The sequence below is a fragment of the Channa argus genome, chromosome 10 (genome assembly GCF_033026475.1).
Source record: "Channa argus isolate prfri chromosome 10, Channa argus male v1.0, whole genome shotgun sequence".
Lineage (NCBI taxonomy): Eukaryota > Metazoa > Chordata > Actinopteri > Anabantiformes > Channidae > Channa > Channa argus.
This window is the reverse complement of record NC_090206.1, coordinates 21,530,063-21,554,291: the sequence shown is the minus strand read 5'-3', so window position 1 is coordinate 21,554,291 and position 24,229 is coordinate 21,530,063. Positions and strand designations below refer to the sequence as shown.

General features: G+C 38.3%; 1 protein-coding gene and 1 long non-coding RNA gene across 2 annotated transcripts in view; one reads left to right on the top strand and one right to left on the bottom strand.

The window, feature by feature from the left end:
• Window positions 1–24,229, bottom strand: part of LOC137133818 (uncharacterized) — a 66,180-nt gene that overhangs the window by 10,801 nt on the left and 31,150 nt on the right. The gene's annotated exons all lie outside the window — the stretch shown is intronic.
• On the top strand, window positions 2,867–23,557 carry gpm6aa (glycoprotein M6Aa). The gene is made up of 7 exons (XM_067519257.1): window positions 2,867–3,203; window positions 17,562–17,754; window positions 17,956–18,112; window positions 19,301–19,454; window positions 20,009–20,085; window positions 20,192–20,257; window positions 21,470–23,557. Exons 1-7 carry the CDS (start codon window positions 3,167–3,169, stop codon window positions 21,620–21,622), a joined length of 837 nt encoding a protein of 278 aa, XP_067375358.1. The 5' UTR covers window positions 2,867–3,166; the 3' UTR covers window positions 21,623–23,557.

Sequence of the window (24,229 nt, the reverse complement as noted above, 5' to 3'; positions counted from 1 at the left end):
CTGTGAAGGAAGCTCTAGTTGTGAAATGAGGGGGTTTCGTAGGAGGGTGGGAGGGACAACCCGTTCTTATAAGCTGATTCACTTAGAAAATAACCCCTCCCCCCTTCCATCAGAGAAAATATCCCACCCATTTACAAAGAGACCGTAAGGTACTGTGTTGCCATGTTATCCACACAACAGGCGGAGCACATATGTCTCTGCATGTTAATATGCAAACAAATGTATGTGTCATGTGCATGTCAGATTTGTGTTTTCATGTGTTTATTTATACATCAATGTATTTACAGTAAATTTATCACTTATCACATAAATCTAAAGCTAATTAAGCGCATTCCATAGTCAAACAACACCAGCAAAACAATTACTAACACACTATTCTTTAGATTGAATGCAATTCAGCCTTAAATGGTTAAATGTTCTGCTTATGTAATGCTTCACAATGTTGCTTCTCCTACATCTATTCGCACACACCGATGACAATGGCTGACATGCCGGTGCTCAACTAAAGCACCAGAAGCAACCTGGCTGTGTCTTGCTCAAAGATACTCTGGCATGTAGCAAGTAGGGATCAGGAGTCAAACCACTGACCCTATGTTCAATGGATGACTGCCTAATAAAATAGAAGACTTCATTTTCTAAAAATCATTTGCACTACAAATGTTAAAAAGTTAAAATAAAAGACCTAACTAATGCCTGTAAAATAATGATGAGTCAATAATGTTTAATCAAATTAAAAGAGAAATTTAATTGAAAACAATAAAATAAATAAAACTTAATGATACAGTACCTATAAAAACTATTCTGGACTAGAAGTCATGAGTGAGCCGTAATGACTGTAGGGAAAAAGAAAAGATGATAATTTAAGAGGCAGGGTGAATACTTTGTTGGGTAATGTAAGTTTCAGGAAAATACAGGAAAATACTTCAGAAAAATAAACACATTTCAGCAACCTGGCTTTAAAGGTTACTATGCAGAAGAATAGAATGTATGTAGAAGAGGAGTGATCAGACCCACTACAATTAGATTAAAGGCAGAAAATACAACATGATACAAAAGATAATAATAACAATATTAATTTTAGATAATTTAGAGTCACCAAAACTGAACGTACAATGTGGACACAGGTTAGACCATTTGTTAGGACTTGGTATTTGAATTATTAATTAAACATGTCACATTAGACAATTAAAGATTGATAAAGCATTCGATTTTAATATGAATATGAATAAATCATGTCATTTTTAAAGCATAATTAGCATAATCTGAACAATGGTGCTATTCTAGAGGGTCTATAATCAAAGCTTTCAGCCGTTCAGTTAATTAGAGCAGGTATACTGCCTGGAAAGAACTATTTTTGAACTAAGGTCTAACTCTAAACAAGTTTTTTAAAAGCTATAATTACTAACTATCATATCCATAACTTTAACCTAATAATCAAGCTAGTTCAAATACTCTAACTAGTGTGCAAGGATATCTGTAACACTTTGGGTAAGAGGCTGATGTCTTCAGGTTCCTGGCTCTGCAAATTTTGAGAACCTCAGCTGACCTAACAGCACAGCCACAGTGAAGAAAGGCCTACAGTGGCTTTTTAAATGCTGCTTAACAAAGCAGCACCTATAAAGGCCTAATTGACATCATCTTGACCAGAGAGATCACTGTGTGCTATAGGAAACCTACACAATGAGTGGAAAGCTGTCCAGAGAGTGATTAAGACTATGCAGTGGATCACTGTCGACCCTGTGTTCACACATCTCAGCGGGAACAAAGCACTGGCCATCCTCAGAGACCCGCACCCTCCCAGACACTATCCTCAGATGGAGGAACTACTGTTAGGCTGAAACTTAAAATGCCTCAGACGAGAGAGCATGAGCACAAAAAGGACCTGATTCACCAACAGCTTCTTTTCAGCAGCCCCTAGACTAGCAGCTAAGGCCATTCAGCCTGGGGGGAAATATCCTCAAAACCTTTTTTCACTAATGTCTCTTAGTAGTCTATTACTTAGTGGATTTTAATATTTAAGTTCCAATATCAATATCTTTCTCTCCTCCCTCACTGCATGGAGTTTATATATATTAAAATATAAAATTCTCTTCATTGATTTTCGCGCTTTTTCTCAACATTACTTTTTGTATCTATAATATTTTTCTTTGAATCGTGAGGAAGTTGCATGTTTTTGTACGCAAACTACCCCTTTTATTTTACTCTTCCTGCTCTAGGAACCAATAATCAAATGGCCATCTGCCATATTATCAACTTTTTTTTTCGAATCAGGAAAAGCAGCAATCCTATCTAAAGGCTTTCTTAAGACCATGAGCTGTAATACCTTAACTCGTATTAGACCACGTAATCCTTTAGTTTAAGTCCTAAATTCACCAACAGTGGGCAACAACATGTTCACACGGTGTATGTCCACACATGTGCATTGGGCTTTTACATGAAAAGAATCCAGTGACACCTGCTTGGTGATCGTATAAAGGAATTTGTATGACTAATAAGATTAGGAGAACCCCATTTTGACATCAGATGCCCCCCCCCCCCCCCATTTAAGGAGAATTTTGGTTAATGCAGTACAGCCACTGCTGCGGGGAGTAGGGTGGGAAGAGTGGGGGGTGGGGGCTGGGGGGAGGGCATGCAGTGGGCCTAACCATTCCGTTTAGAAGCTAGGGGTGTTTAGGGGTGGCACTAAAACAAACCCACACTTGTGAACAACCCTGTCTAAATATGAAATAGTCAGAAATTACCATTTAATATTCAGTGTGCTGCTTTTAGTGTTTCAATTCTTTGACATAACTGTCTTTTTCAATTGCATATCTCCATTACACATGCACTTTCCTGCCTACCATAAAGACCACCCTCTGCTCCATCTAGCCCCCCTACTCTCCTCCTCCACCAGGGACTAAAGAGGTTTTCAGCACTTGCCACGGTAGCTCACAATGGACAGCACCACAAAGACTCAGTGATCCCTCACATCCCCCGGACGCTTGACAGTAACAACAGCTGACAGGCAATCTCAGCATCCAGTAAGGACATCTAGAAAAATTGGAAAAGAAAGTGGAAGTGCTTTGTGGACTACCCCCTTAAATATCAATAAGGTTTTGAACCTGCAACACCAAAAAGCATTTTTCATTTTTCCATCTCTTGTTGCTCTATAAACAACATCGGTAAAATGGAAGAAGACATGGATGAGGGGCAGACCCAGAAAGGTAAGAAAGTTTTTTCTTTTGGGGGGGGGGTGTTAATTTCCCTATGTAAAACTGACATAGATGTTTTGTTAGTGTATCAGTACTACCCATGCAGAGATAAATGCACAAATGTAAACCTTTCCCTTTGAGAATAGGAGACAGCTGTTTGTGGTAATTCCTTTATCCATTGAGTATTAGCCCTTTACTGAAGGGTTTAATGTGTGTTCGAATAGTCAAAGGGGTGTGAGCTGTTTCAGCGAGGGCTGGACTGTCTTTGTTTGATAAGGCTTTCATGCATGTCACAATGGTTCAAAGGCAAACAAGAAGACTGAAGAACCAAACCGACCTTTTTTTTACCCATTAACACATCAACTCTTAGGTTCTGTTCTTCGTGTCCAAATACTCCAGTGTTATGTATCGTGCAGCAATGCTTTACAACATTAGGACAAGAATGGATGCAGGAACATAGGGTGTCTTTCGTTCATTTTAGCGGGGCAGCGTTTCCTTTGTGTAAAGCAGAATTGCTATTTTTACTTCACATACACCCCCACCACCTTTTCTCTGCAGATTCAGTTTAGTGGTGTGGCCAACAAAAGAAACCAAGTGAGAGTGTATTTTGTTTTGTTGCTTAGTACTGGACTGCAACTTTTTGATTACTTAAAATTTTTCTAAAAATCCCAAAACGAAACATGAGCAGAGATAAAGAGAATGAGAGAATGTCATGTGTTAAAGAAAATCACAACACCTTTGTCTCTTTCTCCCTTGTCTCCATCCCTCTCAGATTTACTTCATGTTACAGGCATGGCCTCATATGTTCAAGTCACAACCACAGACATAAGCTGTAACAGTTGCCATGGCACTGACCAAGTGCAGTCATTATTCTCTCTTCCCCCACTCTTGCTGATGACATTTCAGCAACACAGGAATAGTTTGCTGTGTCTGAGTGTGGGAAGTAGAAAGACAGAAAGGGAGTCGGCCTGACAGAAATGAAGATGATGGGGAAAGCGAGAGAGAGGTTTGTGAAAATATAGGAAGATCAACCAAATACTACAGAGAATAATGCTTCACTATATGTTAATTATGATATCCAGTTGATAAGTGACATTTTAATTTGAAGATTAAATAATGAAGACAAATACTGCAAGAATATTTATAAGAATGATATTCTCTTTTTTTTTTTTTTAAATGTGGTATATCCATCACCAAAAATCTAACAAGATTTCAATCCAATACTTCTTGGTCGCCATTACTAGGTGTGTACTCAGGCATTCTGGTTTAGAAAGCAAAATCTGTCAGCTTTGGCTAGTAACACAAATGCTCACCCAACTGAGAGATCAAGCCATGCAAGCTGTGCATGCTTTTTTCAGTGCCATGCCCATTCATCTGGACAAAGCATAGGTTTGTACAGTAATTACTTAGTGAAGACATGTACTGCAAGGGTAGGTAGCCTGATCTTGGCTCACCTTTGCTTATGAATATATAAAAGGCTGTAAAATTTGCAGCAAACTAAAAACAGGATTCTTTTTCATTGCAGTCAGAGCTGGTCACAAGCTACAGTGTTTCAGACATGCGAAAGAGAAACCTTGTTTTTGCAGATGACAATGATTTTTTGGAATCACCTGTCAAACCTTTATGGTCTGATAATATGCTTGTTATGCTGAAAAGATCTGCATCCAAAAAAAAAATAATGCAAAAATGCATATCTCCACATATTATGTATTTATAGCTGCATTTGATGTATAATGTAAAAATAGGCTGTAAAAACTAAACAAGTAACTTCTTATTTCAGAGGCTGCCATTCAATCTGCCTCCTGGCAATTGTGGGCACCCACTCTTAGCCCTGTGGCCATGACATTGGCACACAACAAGTTGCAGCCACAGTGTTTACATGATGACTCTTCACCAGTTTATATTTTATGTGACCAAAGCCAAGGCCTGCCTTTACAGCACTGTCAGAGGCAGAGTCTATTAAAAGGGTAATCTAGCAAAAGGCTAAATATTATTTTTATTTTACACTTTTTATACAAGCAAACAAACACAAAAAATAATTTGCAACTAGGTGTTTCTTGAAGCCTATGACTTAACTAATTACAAAAATTCTTTTTGAAAACCTGTGTTGTTTCCTTGTCAGTTAAAAAGGAGCATCAGTTTGCTTTTATAGTCATGTCAAACAATAGTACCCTCACTTTTAAATCCATGTTTTGTTTTTGTAAAAACTGAACCAAAAAAAAAAAATCTAATTAAAGCAGGTCTTAGTATTAGGCAAGTACAACCTCAAGCTAACAACAACATATAACCGTTGTCAGCATGCCATTATTTATTTACAAAAATAAAGCCAAAAGGGAAACCAAAAGTATCTGGGTAATACCAAGTATCCTATTACTGCTTCCATAGGATTTAAGAAGGTAATCATCGTGCCCAGATTCATTGATCATTAGCAAGTGTGCGGACCTCTATAAAAGCAGAAGTTTTAGTAGTTTGCCGGTCTGGAGCATTCAGGTGTGTGTTAACACAATACCAAGAGGAAAGGGTTAGAAAACCATTTCCAAACAATGGAGAGTTTAATGTTCTACAGTGAGAAAGGTTATTCACAAATGGAAAGCATTTAAAGACAGTTGATATCTTCCCAGAAGTGGACGTCCACATTCACCCCAAGTCCATGACAGCACAATTGGAAGACTGAACAAGTATGGTTTGTTTGGAAGGGTTGCCAGGAAAAAGCCTTGTGTCTAAAAACGAACATGAAAGCACAACTGATGTTCACAAAACTGCATGTGAATGAACCACACAACTTCTAGAACAATGCCCTATGGACACATGAGACCTAAGTGGAGTTGTTTGGCAAAAGCCATCATCAGAAAGACCTCATACCCAGTGTCAAGCACAGCGATGGAGGAGGGATGATTTATGCTTCTTTCTGGGAAACAGTCACTGAGTAAACCACGAACTCCTTCACCAGAGGAAGGCTTAGTTGAAATTGGGTCATCAACACAACAATGATTCAAAGCAGACCAGTGAATCCATATCAGAATGGCTGAAAAATAAAAGAATCAAGGTTTTGTGCTTAACCGTATGCCCAGAAACCTCAATCAACTGAAGCCAAGTTGTGAAGAAGAATCTGCCAAACTTCCTCGATAACAATGTAAAAGACTGTTAAAGTATTTTAAAAGAAATTATTACTTCAAGTTATTGCTCTCAAAGGTAGATGTACAGACTACAAAATCATAGGGGTACTTAGGATGGCCTACATTAATTATTTATGTTTTTGGCTCCATCTGTTAAATTGATAATGGTATTCTGAAAAAAGCTGTTCATATTAGGTTGTGTTTGCCTAATACTAAGACCACAATCAAATGATTTTTATCATGGTTTTACACAAAACACATAGCATTAAATGAGCGGGTACTAAGTTTCCACATGACCGAAATCTTTACTGAGATAATTTCCTTTTCAAGCAAGGGAGCAAAATTGTAGCAATACTTCGAAACATCCAATGTGTTGACACCGGGAAACATCTCATTTAGGGACAACAGCCAACTACGCAAAACACCAAAACAGAGGTTACAGTTACCTGGAACTGAAACAGTTTTAGTAGAAGATAGATTATTTTTTCATTAGTGCAAGTGCTACCTGTCTCATTTGCAAGAAGAAAGTTTTCAAGAAATGCAATGTCAGGTGGCAATGATCTACTAAACATATAAAAATAATATGCCAGTTACCAGAGAGACAACTGGGAAAGAGGGGTTGCTCAGCTGTGTAAGGCCTGAATTCAGTGAGCAAACAGAGAATGTGAAGCAGTAGTTGAAGCCAGCCCTGTGGCGAGTGAGCTAATAGCAAGGAGGAAAAACCATTTACCAAAGGACAATTTGTGGGAGATTGCATGATGCAGGCTGCAACTTTGTCCTAAAAACAAAAACAAAAACAAAAAAAAAAAAAAACGGCTGCATTCAAAAATGTCAACCTTTCCTAAACAAATGAAGGGAGGGGATCACAGAGCTATCTGATGACATTTACAATCAGCTACACAACAAATCCCATGAATTCGGTGTGTTTTTTGTTGCGCTTGATGAGAGAACTGATGTACAGTGCTTTGAAAAAGTATTAATACCCTTAATTTCCAAATGTTGTCATGTTACAACCACAAATGTAAATATATTTTATTGGGATTTTATGTGATAGACCCACACGAAGTGGCACATCATTGTGAAGTGGAAGGAAAATGATAAATGGTTTTAAATTTTTTTTAGAAATAAATGCATGCACTGGCATTCAGCCCCCCTGAATCAATACTTTATAAACCACCCTTTGCTGCAATCATATCTGCAAGTCTTTTGGAGTATGTCTCTACCAGCTTTGTACATCTAGAGAATAAGACTTTTGGCCATTCTTCTTTGCTAAAGAGCTCAAGCTCAGTCAGATTGAATGGAGAGCATCTATTAATGGCAATTTTCAAGTCTTGGCACAGATTCTCATTTGGATTTAGGTCTGGACTTGGACTGGGCCATTCTAACGCATGAATATGCTTTGACCTGCTTGAAGGTGAACCTCCGTCCCAGTCTCAAGTCTTTTGCACACTAACAGGTCTTCCTCCAACATTCCCCTGTATTTGGCTCCATTCACATTCCCATCAACTCTGACCAGCTTCCCTGTCTCTGCTGAAGAAAAGCATCACCACAACATGATGATGACACCACATTCCATCGTGAGGACGGTGCGTTCAGGGTGATGTGAAGTGTCAGGTTTCAGCCACACATAACATTTTGCATTTAGGCCAAAACGTTTTAGTTTGGTCTCATCTGACCAGAGCACCTTCTTCCACATGTTTGCAGTGTCCCCCACATGACTTCTGGGGACTTCTGATGACTTTCGTTCATCAATAGCTTTCTTCTTGCCACTTTTCCATAAACACCAGATTTCACAACTTTATCCCTGACCTGTCTGGTGTGTTCCTTGGACTTCATGATGCTGTTTGTTTACTAATGTTCTCTAACAAACCTCTGAGGGCTTCACAGAACAGCTGTCTTTATACTGAGATTAAATTACACACAGTTGGACTGTACTTAATAACTAGGTGACGTCTGAAGGCAATTTGTTCCACTAGATTTTAGTTAGGGGCATCAGAGTAAACGGGGCTGAATACAAATGAAAGCCACACTTTTCAGATATTTATTTGTAAAACAAAATTAGAAAACCAAATCATTTTCCTTTCACCTAACAATTATGTAACACTTTGTGTTGGTCTATCACATAAAATCCCAATAAAATACATTTATGTTTGTGTTTGTAACGTGACAAAATGTGAAAAGGTTCAAGGGGTATTAATACTTTTTCAAGGCACTGTAATGTAATTCTCAGCTTTATATTTATCAGAGGTGTTAATGATCAGTTTGATATGAACGAAAAGTTGCTGAATGTCAACACGTGCATGGGAAAACTTCAGCCGAGAATATTTCAGCAGTTATGTGAAAAAGTCAAAGCTTTCATGAATTAAGGAAAACTGCATGTTCCTGAGCTTGAAGATGGACCTTGCATTTTCAGTTGACATAACACAGGATCTCAGCATACTCAATCTGCAAGATCCAGACCGACTAGTCACTGGGGCTTTTAACTTTGTTAAAGCATCATCCATAATACTGATATTATGGAAGATATTATAGTGACATTGTGATCTGTAGCGAGAACAGGGAGCAGGTGGAGGAAAATCTAGAGAGGTGGAAGTCTGCTCTGGAAAACAGAGGAATTAAGCTTAGCCACAGTAAGACAGAATACATGTGTGTGAATGTGAGGGACCCAAGTGGAACGGTGAGGTTACAGGGAGCAGAGGTGAAGAAGGTGCTGGACTTTAAGACTTCAAGACGGTGGTGAGACCAGAGATGTTGTTCGGCTTAGAGACAGTGGCACTGAAGAAAAGACAGGAGGCAGAGCTGGAGGTAGCAGAGGTTAAGATGTTGAGGTTCACTTTGGGAGTTACGAGGATGGACAGGATCAGGAATAGGGACATAAGAGGGACAGCTCATGTTAGATGTTTTGGAAATAAAGTCAGAGGCCAGATTGAGGCGGTTTGGACATGTTCAGAGGAGAAACTGTGAATATATTGGTAGAAGGATGCTGAGGTTGGAACTGCAAGGCAAGAGGTCTAGAGGAAGACCAAAGTTGAGATTTATGATATAGTGAGAGAGGACATGAAGTCAGTTGGTGTGAGAAAAGAGGATGCAGAGGACAGGCTTAGATGTAGGCAGGTGATTCGCCGTGGTGACCCCTGAAAGGGAACAGCCCAAAGGAAAGAAAATAGCTCACTGATAAAAACCTCAGTGGATCAAGGAACTGCAATCAGCAATGATAAGTATGTTGCTGCAATTGCCTACAGCATGAATTTAACTAGTTATTTGCTGATCTCAAGTCTCACAGCGTCACTTTCCAGGTGTTTGTAGACCTCTTCTCCTTTGAGGCAGACAGTGCCCCAAGTGAGTGTTAAATAGAGCTCATAGACCTGCAGTGTATTACTGACCTGTTTGCCAAGTTTAGAGATGCACAAGGAAAATCTCAGAGGATTGGACAGTTTCTAAGGTACTTGCACCCTACCTTCCCTGAGCTTTCCAAACTGTTATAGTGGGTAATGCGTGTTTTTGGAAGCACATACCTGTCTGAAAAACTAGAGGGCCTGGTGGCTCAATAAGTAGAGCATCGGGTTGGGATGCACCCACCCCACCAGGTGTGGCCCCGCCCGACCACCAAAGGGCCACCTTTGTACGTAATGGGAGGGTTCAAACTCTGGAAACTCATACCAAATCAACAAAAATGTTCCACTGTGGTGACCCCTGAAGAGACAAGACAAAAGCAATTGAAAAAAGTTTCATGAAAAACTGTTTTTCACAATCATGATAAAGAAACAGATCCAGGCTGATTGATGTCCATCCCCAAGCTACTCTGAGGATTCATAATGTGATTCATAGTGGTCATTTTCAAGAAAGGTTAAGGCTGCCAATATAAAGCAAAACAACTCTCCACAATTGTGCATTATAATAAAAGGTTAAAACATGTGGTGTTGGACCAGAACAAGCTTGTGACCATTAAACATTAAGATTAACTCAGAGGGTGGGGACTGGCGACTGTTGGCATTTAAGCGAGCAGTTCTCTGAAAGTAATGCAGTATTTCCGTCTGGCAATTTGTCGAACGTTACAGGCCACTCGAGATTTATTGTGAAATGTGTGCCATTTTTACAACATACTACACATTTATAACACCGTTAACAAAAAATTCTAAATCATTTGAAACATGCTATCGATGATGTCAAACCTAACACCAAACTGCAAACAAATAGGTACTTCCTCCTCCGAAGGGGTGTAGGTGTCAATGAGTGCACTCACAGCATGCTAATGCGCTTCTGTCTTCCTCTTCTCAGGCTGCAAATCTCTGAAACTGAGTCAGACCCACCAGGTGGGTGCTGCTCACTTCATCTGCTAGCCAAATGTAGCAGTGTTACAACAGGGACTAAACCAAAGGCCTAAACTTAGAAGCTCCTTACCACTAATGTTGAGATGGGATTTAATTGATTTAACTTTTGATTGACATGATGCAAATGAGCATGAAATTGAAAACACTAATGTTTAAGAATAAACCCAACAATGCTTTGTTAGAGAGAGTTCGCACAGATCCTGTTTATTGGGCTGAATGGAAAAACTGAGCAAAGAACACCTGTTTGCAATTTGTGGGCCAATATTTGTCTCTGCAAGGCAACACCTTCTTCTTCTGTTTAATCAGACTACTAGATTGGCAAATTGTAAAATGATGAGGATCATATTGATATTTTTTGTCGATTTATATAAAACACAACAGAATATTTGCACAATAACAGTTCATGTTTGGTTTTCATGCACTCTGAATTTGGTTGATTTACATGGAGCTGAATAGTGATGCCACAATTGAACTAATATACAGGTTGGCGAATTGACAGGACTAGAACTGACTGTCAAATTATTTATAAGGCTCAACATGTGCTTGCAGACCTAAATCCCTCAGTTCCAGGTAGTGACATATAGTTGTGAAATCAAATACATGAGGATAAGCGCTGTCCTACCTAACACCACACTGAGTTCATTCAAACTACTTCTTCCATTACGTGCTGAAAAACAGGACATTTAAACTGTGCTTTAACTACACTGTTGATAAAGGTTTTGAAACAAGTACTGCTGCAGACAATGTTTCTGTCACTTAACTAAAGGCATATATCCATGTGAGTAAAGTCACTGTTACTTACTTTTTTGGAAAGGTCTACACAGAAGATGTTCAGTTCAGGTACAAAGGTTAGGTCACCTGTGTTTTAGAAACACTTAGAGCCACTGATACATCTGTGCATAAACACAGAAAAATTGACTTGAAAGAATAAAAATATTCTTCATTTGAGCTGTGTAGCAAGTCACTGTTTCAGACAGTGACATAAACGGTGCTGTAGCTTCAATTTAGAACATCTGTAAATTCTATTATGCCACAATACATAGATTTTCCAGTCTGCCCTCCTTACTCTTTGTACTGAGTCCTAATTTGTTCTGGCCCAGGAAATGTCAAGGGAGTTCCACCAATTGTTCTTATGAAATGTGTTGAGATAGGCTCATCTCACCCTAGCAAGGAGCATCACAGCATCACACACAAACTGAAAGTCAAAGAACAGGCCCTCATCTCTTTTTCAAGTTTCTGACATTTGCCCAGTCTTTCATACAATAAACTTGGCACAGACAAAAGACACGTCCCTGCTCAGGAGTCACGCAGTCATGTTCAGTCTTTTCTATTCCTTAGCAAATAATAGAGAAAATCAGTAGCTGAGCTTTTAGACCTGGCCTGTAAAGTCCTTTTTTGCCTAGAGGGGTTATCTGTGTAATGCGTCTCATTCACTATTGTCCCACTGAATTTGTTGACATACAGTAAGTGGGTCACTGCTCTGAAGTATCTAGTCTATTCTCAGATTTGTACTGTGGTTGACATGGCAACCATGCTGGTTGATTAAACATGCGCAGAGGAGATGGGGGTGTGCGGGAGCTGGAAAAAAAATGCTTGCTTCAGGGGAAGGGGGGCTGCACATTAAATATAGGAAAGCAATGAGACATGTACACGCCCATTACTCTCAGGCTGATACATACAAACCATCCCCCAACTGAGACTGCAGGACTAGGCCAATTGCCATCCAACTCCCATACAAATTCCTCTTGTAACAAGGAACTAATAGTGGAATGAGCAAACACCTAATCCGATTGTGTGTCTTGTAATGTAACTCAAGTCAATATGCACCAGACATAAAATGTGATTATTTTGTGTCATCCCTTTAATTTAATTTTTCCTGTTCATTTCCTCCTCTAACACTGCATCTTATTAATTTTCTCGGTGGTTGTAATTGCACCAAAAGTAAAGCCTAACATTCCTGACTCAAGTTCAAAATGAAAAAAGAATTATTTGTGAACACATTAAACTTAGTATTTCATATTAAATTGGCAATAAAAATAAAATATAAAATCTGCAAGTTGTTTAAGAATGATGTTTTAAGACCCACATTTAAATGGTATAACCGGATTAAAAACTGTTTCAATTCCAATAAATCCAGTACATTAGTATCAATGCCTGCTGATTATAAGCAGTATCATGATTCCTACAAAGCTTTAAAGAAATGTTTGCTGTATAAACAAGTTTTATCTAACATGACCATGCAGTGCATGGCATACACAGATACTTCATTGCAGTGCTATCATCTTTTCTCTGCTACCTATGGAAAGAAGGAGGTTTCTAGAGGACATAGTTAACTGGTGTAAAAAACACCTGACTTTTTACATTTTAAAATTCATGCCAATTCATGCATTATTTTGTTAACAACTAGCACTAGGTTTTTTTTTTAGATCAGAGAGCCATTTTTCACATCCACAGCCGAGTTAATTTGTGCAAACTATTTCAGATGGGCCAGAACATACATTAAAATAAATTCAGGCAGATAAAATCTCCACCACAGAACATCAGTTATCGGTGGAGATTAGACAGCTAATAGCTAAACAACATATTTACTATTACAAATGTCAGCAAATGAAATTAAACAATTACAAGTAAAAAAGCTACATCTGGGAGAATCTGCATTGTAATATTAGTCCAATTGTGTATACACAAAAAATATCTGTCTTATTCACAACTAGTTTCTAGATGTCAGAGCTGCATTTTCTTCGAAGGGCATCATGTAAAGAGAACTTCAGCTCTCATCTGAATGCTGACTGGACACCTAAGAGTCTGAGTGCCTGTCGGATATGACACTGACAGATGGAGGAGAAGTAGGAGGTGGGAGTGGCCTTACCGGGGGGGGGTCATCCTTTCTCTTTCTAATAGAGGGACGCCTTCTGCTGAGTAGACTGTGGTGTTTGGGGTCATGTAGGCTTTTTGGTGAGGAGGAGAAAATATTTAAAGCCTCACGCCACCATGTCCTAAAATCCTGTCTCTTTGTTCAGGATTCATTATTGTCACACTGTTATTTACTAGTATTTACTGTTTTTGGTTTGTTTGTTTGTTTTTGTCCTTCAGGCTTATTTCATACATTCAGGGTCATCATTATCTTGTCCGCATTTTGATTATTAAATACTTATTTGTATAAGCAAGATGGTGTTTTCATAGTATCACGAGAACTGTATAACACAGAGAACACACACAAGATTCTTTCTCTGATTGAAATAGGTCAACCAAGTCAGTTAGGCCAAATTCTTGGCAGACAGTAGGGGCTTCAAAAGACAAGCAGAGACTACCCCCTTTAATTAATTCAAACACTTGTGATTCCTCATTAAGCATGAAATGTTTATTTTCATCACAGGTAATGTTGGCCTAAGCAGATAGCATTAAAAATGAATGTTAGAGGCTTGTACTCTGCTGTACTGTGCCGCTTTTAAATTATGGATTAAGCATCCAGCCGCTTTGAGTCAGTTCGCATCGCCACTTAGCATTTTCCACAGGCTCAATCTTGCAGTTAGTTAAGATCAATGAAGTTACAGAAAAGAATTGAGAGGAAGCGCTAGTATGAAGGAACGTAGCCAAAAATCCACAAATGCTATTAGACCATGATCTAACTGTTGTTTCAATTATATTCTTAAACGTATGAACAAAATCATTAGAACCTTTTACCAAGAGCAGTGAGTGAAGTGAGTAGGATGAACATGACTGATATTATGATTACTTATTTAGCAAAAGCTTGAATCCAAAGCAACGTACAGGTAAAGAGCACACATCAAGGGCAACAAGGTTCAGTGTGTTCGACCATAACCGGCCCACTGGCATCCACAATGTTTTTCCCCCTTAAACCATAATGTAAGACTTTTTTCAGGAGTCATTTTAACCTGCATTTGACATGATCGTCTAATCTGGCCTTTCCTCATTACACGTCTTTACTAACTTCCCCTTGACAATCAATAACATCACTCTCCTTACATTCACTCACCAGTGCTCCCACTTTACCCTGCAACTTCCTCTTGTGTTTCCATGGACACAACACCTCCTTTCAGTCAAGTCACACAGACAAAAATGATTTTGTTGTAGCTCGTGAATTGTTATAATGTAAACGAGAATGCAGAGCTGTCATGGGTAACGTCTGGAGCTCTTTTACACCAGGTATGAAAAGGGAAAGTTAATTTAAAGTGAAGAACAGCAAGATGCCGGCTCGAGCTGGTTTAATCTGTGTGCAGAAATGTAAATAATGCAGAAGTCATAAGCCTCAATTGAGGCAGTGACATAAATCATTTATATTCGAGCTCGTTTCCCTTCATGTAAAGCTCAGGCTCCAAACATCTACAGCACCAAATTAAAACAGCATGTGGCAAACATGAGCAAAAGAGAAAAAAGAATGTCAGACCTAAATCTTTAAATGACTTCATAAAACAAAGGCCTATTTGTTTGATTAAACATGAAAATAACCGAGACCATTACTACATTGTTCTTTTGCTATTTCAAATAAATAAATAAATAAAAATAAATCACACTTCACACAGTTCATTTTTAGCATATTACTGTTGCACTGATTCAGAGCTCTCTCTTATCTTGTCAGTAAACACCCTCACATCAATACCTGCTTCCTGAAATTATAAGGCATTTCCAAATAATGACTCTGTGGGAAAATCTAGTGAAAGATCACTTTATAAAGGGTTCACATGTGTAGCACAGACAAAATATGGATTGTGGATCCCAAGTCAGATACAGACTGGACTCAAAACCTGGGGCCAGTGTCAGTTGCGAATTCATTGTTAATGAAAAGACTGCACCCTGCAGAGTGAGATATCCACTAGGAAAACTGAGCAAGACTCAACTTTATGTAAATACACTCTGACCCAGTTCAGCTACAACAGAGTGAGAGCCATTTGGGATGATTCCAGCATTTTAACAAAAGAAGAAAAGCCAAACACTGTACTTTTGTGGCTCCCGGATTACATTATACAACATCTTCAGCACAGCACCCTAGAACTATAACCAGAACTCAGATACTACCAAATGCTTGGTATTAATATCTGTGACTGCACCATTACTGAACAGAAAAAATACAAAATACCAAATAACTTTAAAAAACAGTGTTGAAACTGCATAGGGGATTGGGAGGTGGGTTTTATTATAGCACCCTTGAATATAGATGAGCCAATAAAATACAATCTACAATCTATCATTGATTTTGAACTCAAGGATAGAATAAAAAATACTGCCGTACAAGTTAAAATAATTAAGTATTCAACCATTTGGATTTTAGTTTAATGGGTCAATACCTTTATGGGACGTTCCTCTGTAAAATAGCATTTAGCGCACGGTTGACCTACACAATATTCTGTCTACATTTTGCCACTAAATATAGTCTCAATAGGCCAGAATACACAGCAAGAGTTATTGTAGTTTTTGTGGACACCTGCAACCCGCAGCTGATTGATCCCAATGATCTTAAAGGCAACAAAGGGAATATTATGTCAAACAAAAACTGACAAGAATTGGTAAGCAGATTTTTTTTTTTTTTTAATACTTCAACTGATCTATTAATAGTTTTAAAGCTGAAAACAATCTACATGTTGCAAAGGTTAGTAGCAAGCCTTTTATGGTCGAAAAGGAATTTGGAATATATATTCTACAGTCTAACACTGGATTGGCTCATTAGGGTGCCGATAATTCAGCCAGGTTTAGAAGAGGGTTGGAGCTGCACAAAGCATCTGTGCACTGTGCACACCCTAAAAGGGAGACCACTTACTTGGTATGCCACTCATGTCAGAGTCAGAAGCAGAGAGATAAAGAGGAGGAGGAGGAGGAGGAGGAGGAAGCGGAATATTTGCCCTGGTTCCTGCTTTCTCACACAGGTGAAGACAGAAAGCTTCCCATCAATGGAAATGTGCTGAAAACACTGTTGATAAATGATCTTTAAATCATTGACTCTGTAGCCACTGATTGTCTTTGCTGAACTGCAGTGTGAATGCAGATGAATTTCATTGTAAGTCATAATCACGACTTGACTGATCAAGTAGAATTTTCTGTTTCTATAAACATTATATTAAACATAACCATTTGACATGTGTGTGTAGTGATTGGGACTTTACAGAGATATGCATTCTTAGGATGAAACTCTGCATTTCAATAGAGCTCCAAAGTATGATTACAAATTGATTTAGAGTGGGTCTGGACGTGTTAAAATGTGTCTTTGGGGTTAGTATACTGCAGAGGTCCATAAAGTCTGGGTTACTACAGGAATAGAGTCAATGTCTGCTGTTGTTACTCTAATAAATAACTGACTCCGTAACGACAAACGCACACAAACCAATTCGAAAACTCAAGATGGAGGTTTATAAATCTTGGCAATTCCTACAGACATACTTGTATGCAGCATTTACACCCTCAGCTCCTCTCTGAGAAATCTGTGTGACAAGAGATTGAAGTTGGAGCAGAGCAGTGATTAGTCACCTCGAGAGCCCCTGGGGACAGGAGGCTGGGCAAAAAAAGAATGGGGTTAAAAGTCAGGATTGTTATGCAAAGGGAAGGCTGGGTATTTGCACAACTGAGTGGAGGAATACGGTGCCCATATCTACAATGCATGGAAAGTCTGACGCCAGATATCTGCATAGATAAAGAAGTTGCAATCTTACTCCATTTTGTGGATTGGGATTGATGGACACTCAAGGGAAAAATAAATAAGCTGCCAATTTATCAGGAAAAATTTGTACTCTAGCCCAGATTTGGCCAGGGTGCAGTGCTTCTTTTCAATGTGTATGCATATAGAAATGGCACCACAGTGAAAGACATGCAAGTTAGCTGAGTTTTTTAATTCTGAAATGTCCTTTGCCAAGACTTTCCATTACTTTCTTGTCTTGGTGACTAACAGCTCACATTTTGAACTGCGTTTTTAGGATGCCTTGAGTGCTGCCTCAAATGCCTGGGTGGAATCCCATACCCTTCGCTCATAGCCACCATCTTGCTGTATGCGGGCGTGGCTCTGTTCTGCGGCTGTGGGCATGAAGCCCTGTCCGGCACCGTCACTATCCTTCAGAGCTACTTTGAGGTGGTGCGGAGCCCTACGGATGCACTTGATGTCTTCACAATGTGAGTAGAAATGGAAAAGCTTGACTTTAGGGTCACTTTGTAGATGAAGAAAACACCGTCTTCAAAAAATTAAGTGAGCTGAATGTCCACAAGGGAAAGAACCCAACATAAACGACCTGTGTGCGAATTGATTTTACTATGAAACTGAAATTGAATTTATGAAATTGTGACACAGTCAGTGCTCTTCTCATCATTCTCTAGGATTGACATTATCAAGTATGTGATCTATGGCATTGCATCCGCTTTCTTTGTCTACGGCATTCTGCTGATGGTGGAGGGCTTCTTCACCAGTGGAGCCATTAAAGATCTCTATGGAGACTTCAAAATCACCACCTGCGGGCGCTGTGTCAGTGCTTGGGTAGGGTCACCATTTTGATGCATACTACCTGTAAAATTTATTTTAGTATACATATGGGTTTTATACACCTATCAGGCATAACATCATGACTGTATTGGATTGCAGTACAGTGGATTGGCTGATCGGTGTGCACAGTAAGCTGATATCATCACATCTACTATTGTACTGTATACAAGCCTCCAGTGCAATCAAACTGGCCAAACATGTCAGGTCATTTCCCACGAAGTTTTCCTCCAAGGAACGAGCAGGATAATGAACTGTATATTAATAGGCTAATTGTGCATTTTTTCAGTTTCAGAGATTATCTACCATTTTAACTCAAAACGGTTATAAACAAGCAATAAGAGGTAGGGAGAGGTAGAACTCCTTCCTTTTCAGGGATAATCTGCAAGGTTAGAATTACAAAAAATAAATAAAATTCAACTGGGACAAGTTTTACATCAGGGGCCTATCACCTTGTCACTCTGGCAGGGCAGCAGGGGGATAAATCCAAATTTAGAGGTGGCCAGGGCCACCCTAGGCCTCCACCCCTGCTTAAAGGTTTAGTAGATAAACCGTTTCTGTTACACATTTCAGTCATTTATTAATTTTCAACAAATAACTATTGTTGTAATTCCTACTGGCTGTCTTTAACAATAAAGAACATCATTCTCAAAGGTTTGATAAATTGAGGAGAGGCGTAATTTCTTTCCGTCTTTAAATATTAGGTACTATTACTTCATATAGTGAATTAAGTTTACATCTAAGAAATATAAGAAACGACTAAGTGAACACTGTAACACTAAAAACAAAAGTAGATTCAGCATTCTGTATTATAACAGCAGTGAAAATCATTTAACATAAATCATAATAGAAAATAATAGGAGCAGTCTCACAGCACACTGCAACGCCTGCAGCAATTTGAGATTCTATGGTATTTCTGGTCAGTGGTTTATTAGGTTATTTTTGTGACAAGTGGCCAAACCAAAGCTAGCAGCAGAAACGTGCAAGTGGACCTTAAGGGTCACGGGTTTACACCAGCCAAGCCCATGTGTCCCTCCATGATGTCCTAAATCAAACACCACTCTACAGCACTTCTAATAGTACAATAATATAATAATATCTATGATATTATCAATTTCATCTGTTATCTGTCATTTGACATTGGCACAGCACTTAAATGTTATGTCCTTTATTCCCCTCTTTCAGTTTATCATGCTGACATACATCTTCATGCTGGCTTGGCTCGGAGTCACAGCTTTTACCTCCCTCCCAGTCTTCATTTATTTCAACATCTGGAATATCTGCCAAAATTCTACAGTGCTGGATGGGGCTACACTTTGCCTGGACCCACGCCAGTATGGTAAGGCTACATATTCTGCACAGCCCATTGTTCAGATCTTAGCTGTTCAGGTCACCACTACTGATAACGGAAAACATCTGCATAATGTTGTATTATTGCAACATATTAGTTAAATTAATATATTATTTAGCTATACAAATAAGTAATTATACAAAGAGTGATATTACAATTTTACATTAGAAAATATACTGGAAAGAGTGCTTCCGTTACGGTCTTTAAAATTGATTAATTATATTTTTGTTAAGGTAGGACAAAGGTTCATGATAGTATCAGTAGCTTATATGGCTGACTCATTTAATTTGTGCTGCCTCTTCCAGTCCATTAACCACCATCAAACACTATTACTGCCTCGGTGTCAACAACCATTTGTGCTGCCACCATCACATTAGAGGCCTGTATGTCTCGTGTGACTATGCATATTGTAATATAATAGTCTCTAAGTACGTATGAACCCGTTGCCACATTTTGTACTTTGTCTTTTCCATTTATTTAGTGCACAGTACTCCACATTGACTTTTCTACATTTGGTGAAAATAAATTATTTTCTATTTCAGGTATCATACCAATCGCGGATGCAAAAACAATTTGTGCTGGAACAGACAAATTCTACAAGATGTGTGAATCGAATGAGGTAAGGCCAAAGTAGCTTTTGGGTATCAAATAATGTCAATCATATTTATGAATTTATAATCTCGCCATTTTGCAAATCGTATGTCTCTCATTTGTTTTTGTTGCAGCTGGACATGACATTCCACTTGTTTATCTGCGCACTCGCTGGAGCAGGAGCTGCTGTTATTGCCATGGTGAGATATCAAAAACACACAACTCTTAAGGGATGTCAAAGTAACAGTCACAGTTTACAGGAACAGGACTGTTCCAATCTTAGCAAATCATTTTTGTACTGGTTGTAATATTGTTTTTGATAATAAAAGGGAAACTCTGGAGAGATGCTAAAGCCAATAAACTAGTAGAGTTGGCTAGTCTGTGCTGCATCTGCCTGTGAGAAAATAGCTGTAGACTGAGGAAGAGGCATTTTGGCGCAGTGAAAAAGACGGGGTTTTTCTCCCTCCCTCTTTTGGAGGCACCAGGCATATCATGGTGTTGTCATGGAAACAAGGAGAAGAAAGGCTCGGAGACCGTTACAAACATCACTCAGTAATTTTTGAGAAGCCTTTTTATAATGACCAGAAAATGTTTACTAATCCGAGATGATCATAGCAGGACTCTTTTGGCCACAACACCTATATATTTCTTAACCGATAGGGAAGAAATACTCAAAACAGATACACTGATGCAGCTCTAAACAAAGCTTTAAGACCAGAAACACAATCAGTAATAAATAAAACAAATAATTAAACAGTAGAACACTGAGTCAGCAAATGGCCTTGAGGGGGAAATAACTGAAATACAGACAATATATAATGGTAGTATTTTCAGCGTTTGAATCCTAGTTGCCTAATTGGTCTATTTGCATTTCCGAAACAGAGCAGCGCAGCTATAAAACTGTCATTCCTTGAGAAAGGAGATGCCGTGTTACAACCTCAGTCATTAAAGCACAATACATTCATTATAACCTTAGCTGTCATGGTAACAAGCCCAAACCTACATTTAACATTATGCTGCCCCCTGCTGGACAACCGGAAATGTCTTGTTTAAATTTAAAGTGCTAGTGTAGCCCGACAATGCTTTTCACAGCTATCCACTGTATTTCAACTGTATATATGTATGTACAGAAAATGATTTAACTAATATAACCAAGTTGTTTATTTGCATCAACATAATTTATACTAAAAAATTTTAATTAGAAAAAGGTATAATCTAAAATTTATAATCTAATGCAATGGAACATTGACTATCCCACTAAGTTATTTTGGAATTTAAATTACTGTGGCAGCGTTTTCACAAGTTAATTTGACAGAAGAGATAGAAGGACAAATTATAGTTTTACATAAAGTTTTTTTTAAAAATCTGTTATGTACTGGGGTGACAATTTATAACTTTCCACAACATCACAGATCCACTACTTGATGGTGCTGTCCGCCAACTGGGCCTATGTGAAGGATGCCTGCCGGATGCAAAAGTATGAGGACATCAAGTCAAAGGAGGAACAGGAGCTTCATGACATCCACTCCACTCGCTCTAAGGAGCGTCTTAATGCCTACACATAAAGACCAGCGTGAGGCCTGGCCCTGCCACTCCGGCCTCTCTCCCTCTTTCTCTCTTCTGTCTTTCTATCCGTCTCTCTACCATCCCCTCCCGAGGGGGGGGCGGATGGCGCCTAGGGCCCTCACCACCGCTGATGTCACTGGTGCGTCATATGACAACGTGATCTGGGGGGGAAACGTCATACAAACCTTCCCAGTCACAAACAGCATTTCAGATGAAAAAAAGCCCCTTTACCTCTCTCATGGATGGTGTTATGATTATCAATATGGCAGTTATATTATTCTTGAATACAAGTTGTATAGTGCTGATAGTAGTTTTAGTGTTTGTAGAATCAGAAGTAGCAGTAGTAGTTTTTGCTTTTTTACTTTAAATAATTAGCATATAATTGTTTTATTTTTCATAAATTTTTATTTGATGCCAAGTGTCATTTTGCATAGTTGCTGATGCATAATTTATTTTTTTTGCTGATTTCTGAGGGGGTTCACAGGGGCTTAAAAAGGGTTTTCAAGCACATTTCCCATGCCGTGTGTGTGTGTGTGTGTGTGTGTGTGTGTGTGTGTGTGTGTGTGTGTGTGTGTGTGTGTGTGTGTTTGCGTGTGTGTGTGGAGACTTCATGTTCAAGAATTATGTACTGTATGTGAATGGGTGGTTAGTTTTGAAAATACTTTAAATCTCACAATGCAACTATGGAGCAGCGTAAGCCTTTGTCATACCAGTACTCCCAGGGATTAAAACCACTTTCGCATGAAAGTATCTGAATCTGTTTTTCTATTTGATGTTATACAGTAGCAAGACAACACAATATTAAATACCGAATCATTAGAGTACAATAAATATGTACAAGATACTACAGGCCTGTAAAACAAGAAATGACTGATAGAAATCAAAGATGTAATTAATAAATTGAAGATAAATTATTGGTTATTTTTTGATCTTTCCAATTAAAATGTATTTAGGACTTTGAGTGAATCCATTGTATTTGATTTACAAGCAACAAAAAGCACAAGAAAACACTTTCATTACCCCCTTTTTTAATTTCTTATGAATGGAACTTTATAAATACTAAGCTCTTGTTTTTGCTGAACTCTGCACTGTAAATACTAATATATCAAAGCATCCTTATGTGTTGAGCACTGACAATTAAGGACAATTCATGTGAGAACAAGAAGCGATCACTGTGGGTTATTACTAAGATATTGGTGTAGTGGCACTCCTTGGTGGAATTATCCGATGTGAGAAAGTGTGTGTCACAGTAATTTGTTCATGACAGTAACTGTTTTGTTTGTGTGTCCTGATGCCATATGACTACAAAGGTGGCCTGTCAGTTCATTGCCTGGCAAAATTTGTTTTGTCAGTACTTCTAAAAGCTAGTTTCATGCACTTATTTGACCATTTTTGTGCTCTCTATAGATGTAAGCGCATTGGTGTTCAACTCAAAGTTGGATAACTGTACTGTTAGTAAAGACTGTGAATTTAGATGTTTTTGTGGCATGGACATGCATTTTTATAGTCTTTATGACGCAAATATTATTTCGGTTTTCTTTTCGTTTACACTTTTGACTGTCTTGCTGGATCAGCTGTTTGTTTATATGTGCAGTGCTAAACCTCTCAAGCTTTCAGCATTATGCTACTGATATTATAGATTGTAGTCTTTTAAGTTGTGTCTATTTAGTTTGTGACGAGCCCTCAACCATGTCCTTAAACTAATACTTGTACCACCATTGCTTACTCTGTAATGATCTGAAAAATGCTTTCAGCTTTGTCCTCATTAGTCTTTTGTACTTTCCAATTCAAGTGCTTAGTAGCAGGCTTTAAATTTAATCTGTTTTGTACATTTACGTGCCAACAGCTTGAAGTGGCTTATTTGACCCGTATGATCAAATTTGCTTGCATAAATAAAATTCACTTGTGTAATTGTTAATAAATTATTGATGTCCCTTGTGTGCATTTCGTTTTGATGGCATGTACTCCAGCTGGTGGCATTTTTAAGATGCGTTGTTGAGGCTGTGAATGCTGACATTTCCCCACAATAATTGTTCAGGTGAGTCAAAATAAAAAAACATAGGATTAGACTTTTAAAGCTGCTCATTCGACTCCTATGTCGAAATGATAAAAGGAAACAGATGTCTATCTGGAGGAAATGCATTTACGGAATATACCACTAGGTGCCTCCCTCCCTTTTTAAATCATTTCAGATAACGAATTTGCAGGCAAAAACTGGCATGTTCATATGTTTGTAAAAATCAACCAGAATTACAAGAGTAAGGCTGATAAACATTATTGATTATTACTAAAAGCTAGTTACATAATAATAGACTAATAAATAAAACTTGAATAGTGTGTTATGTTTTTTAATTACACTTAAATTAATATATGCTACCTACAGTATTTCAAAGCTTTTAGATAAAAGGTTCCAAACAAGTGATGTTCTATACATGCAGAGTATATTAGAAAGTCATTGTAGGAAAGCTTACAGGTCTTATAAGATCTCATGAAATAATCTCATTACACTATCAGTATCAAGGTATATTCAATGTAATCCTCATTTATTTAATTTTCTGAAATTAAGGATCATCAAGTCAGAATTAAATTTAAGCTAAAATAAAAAT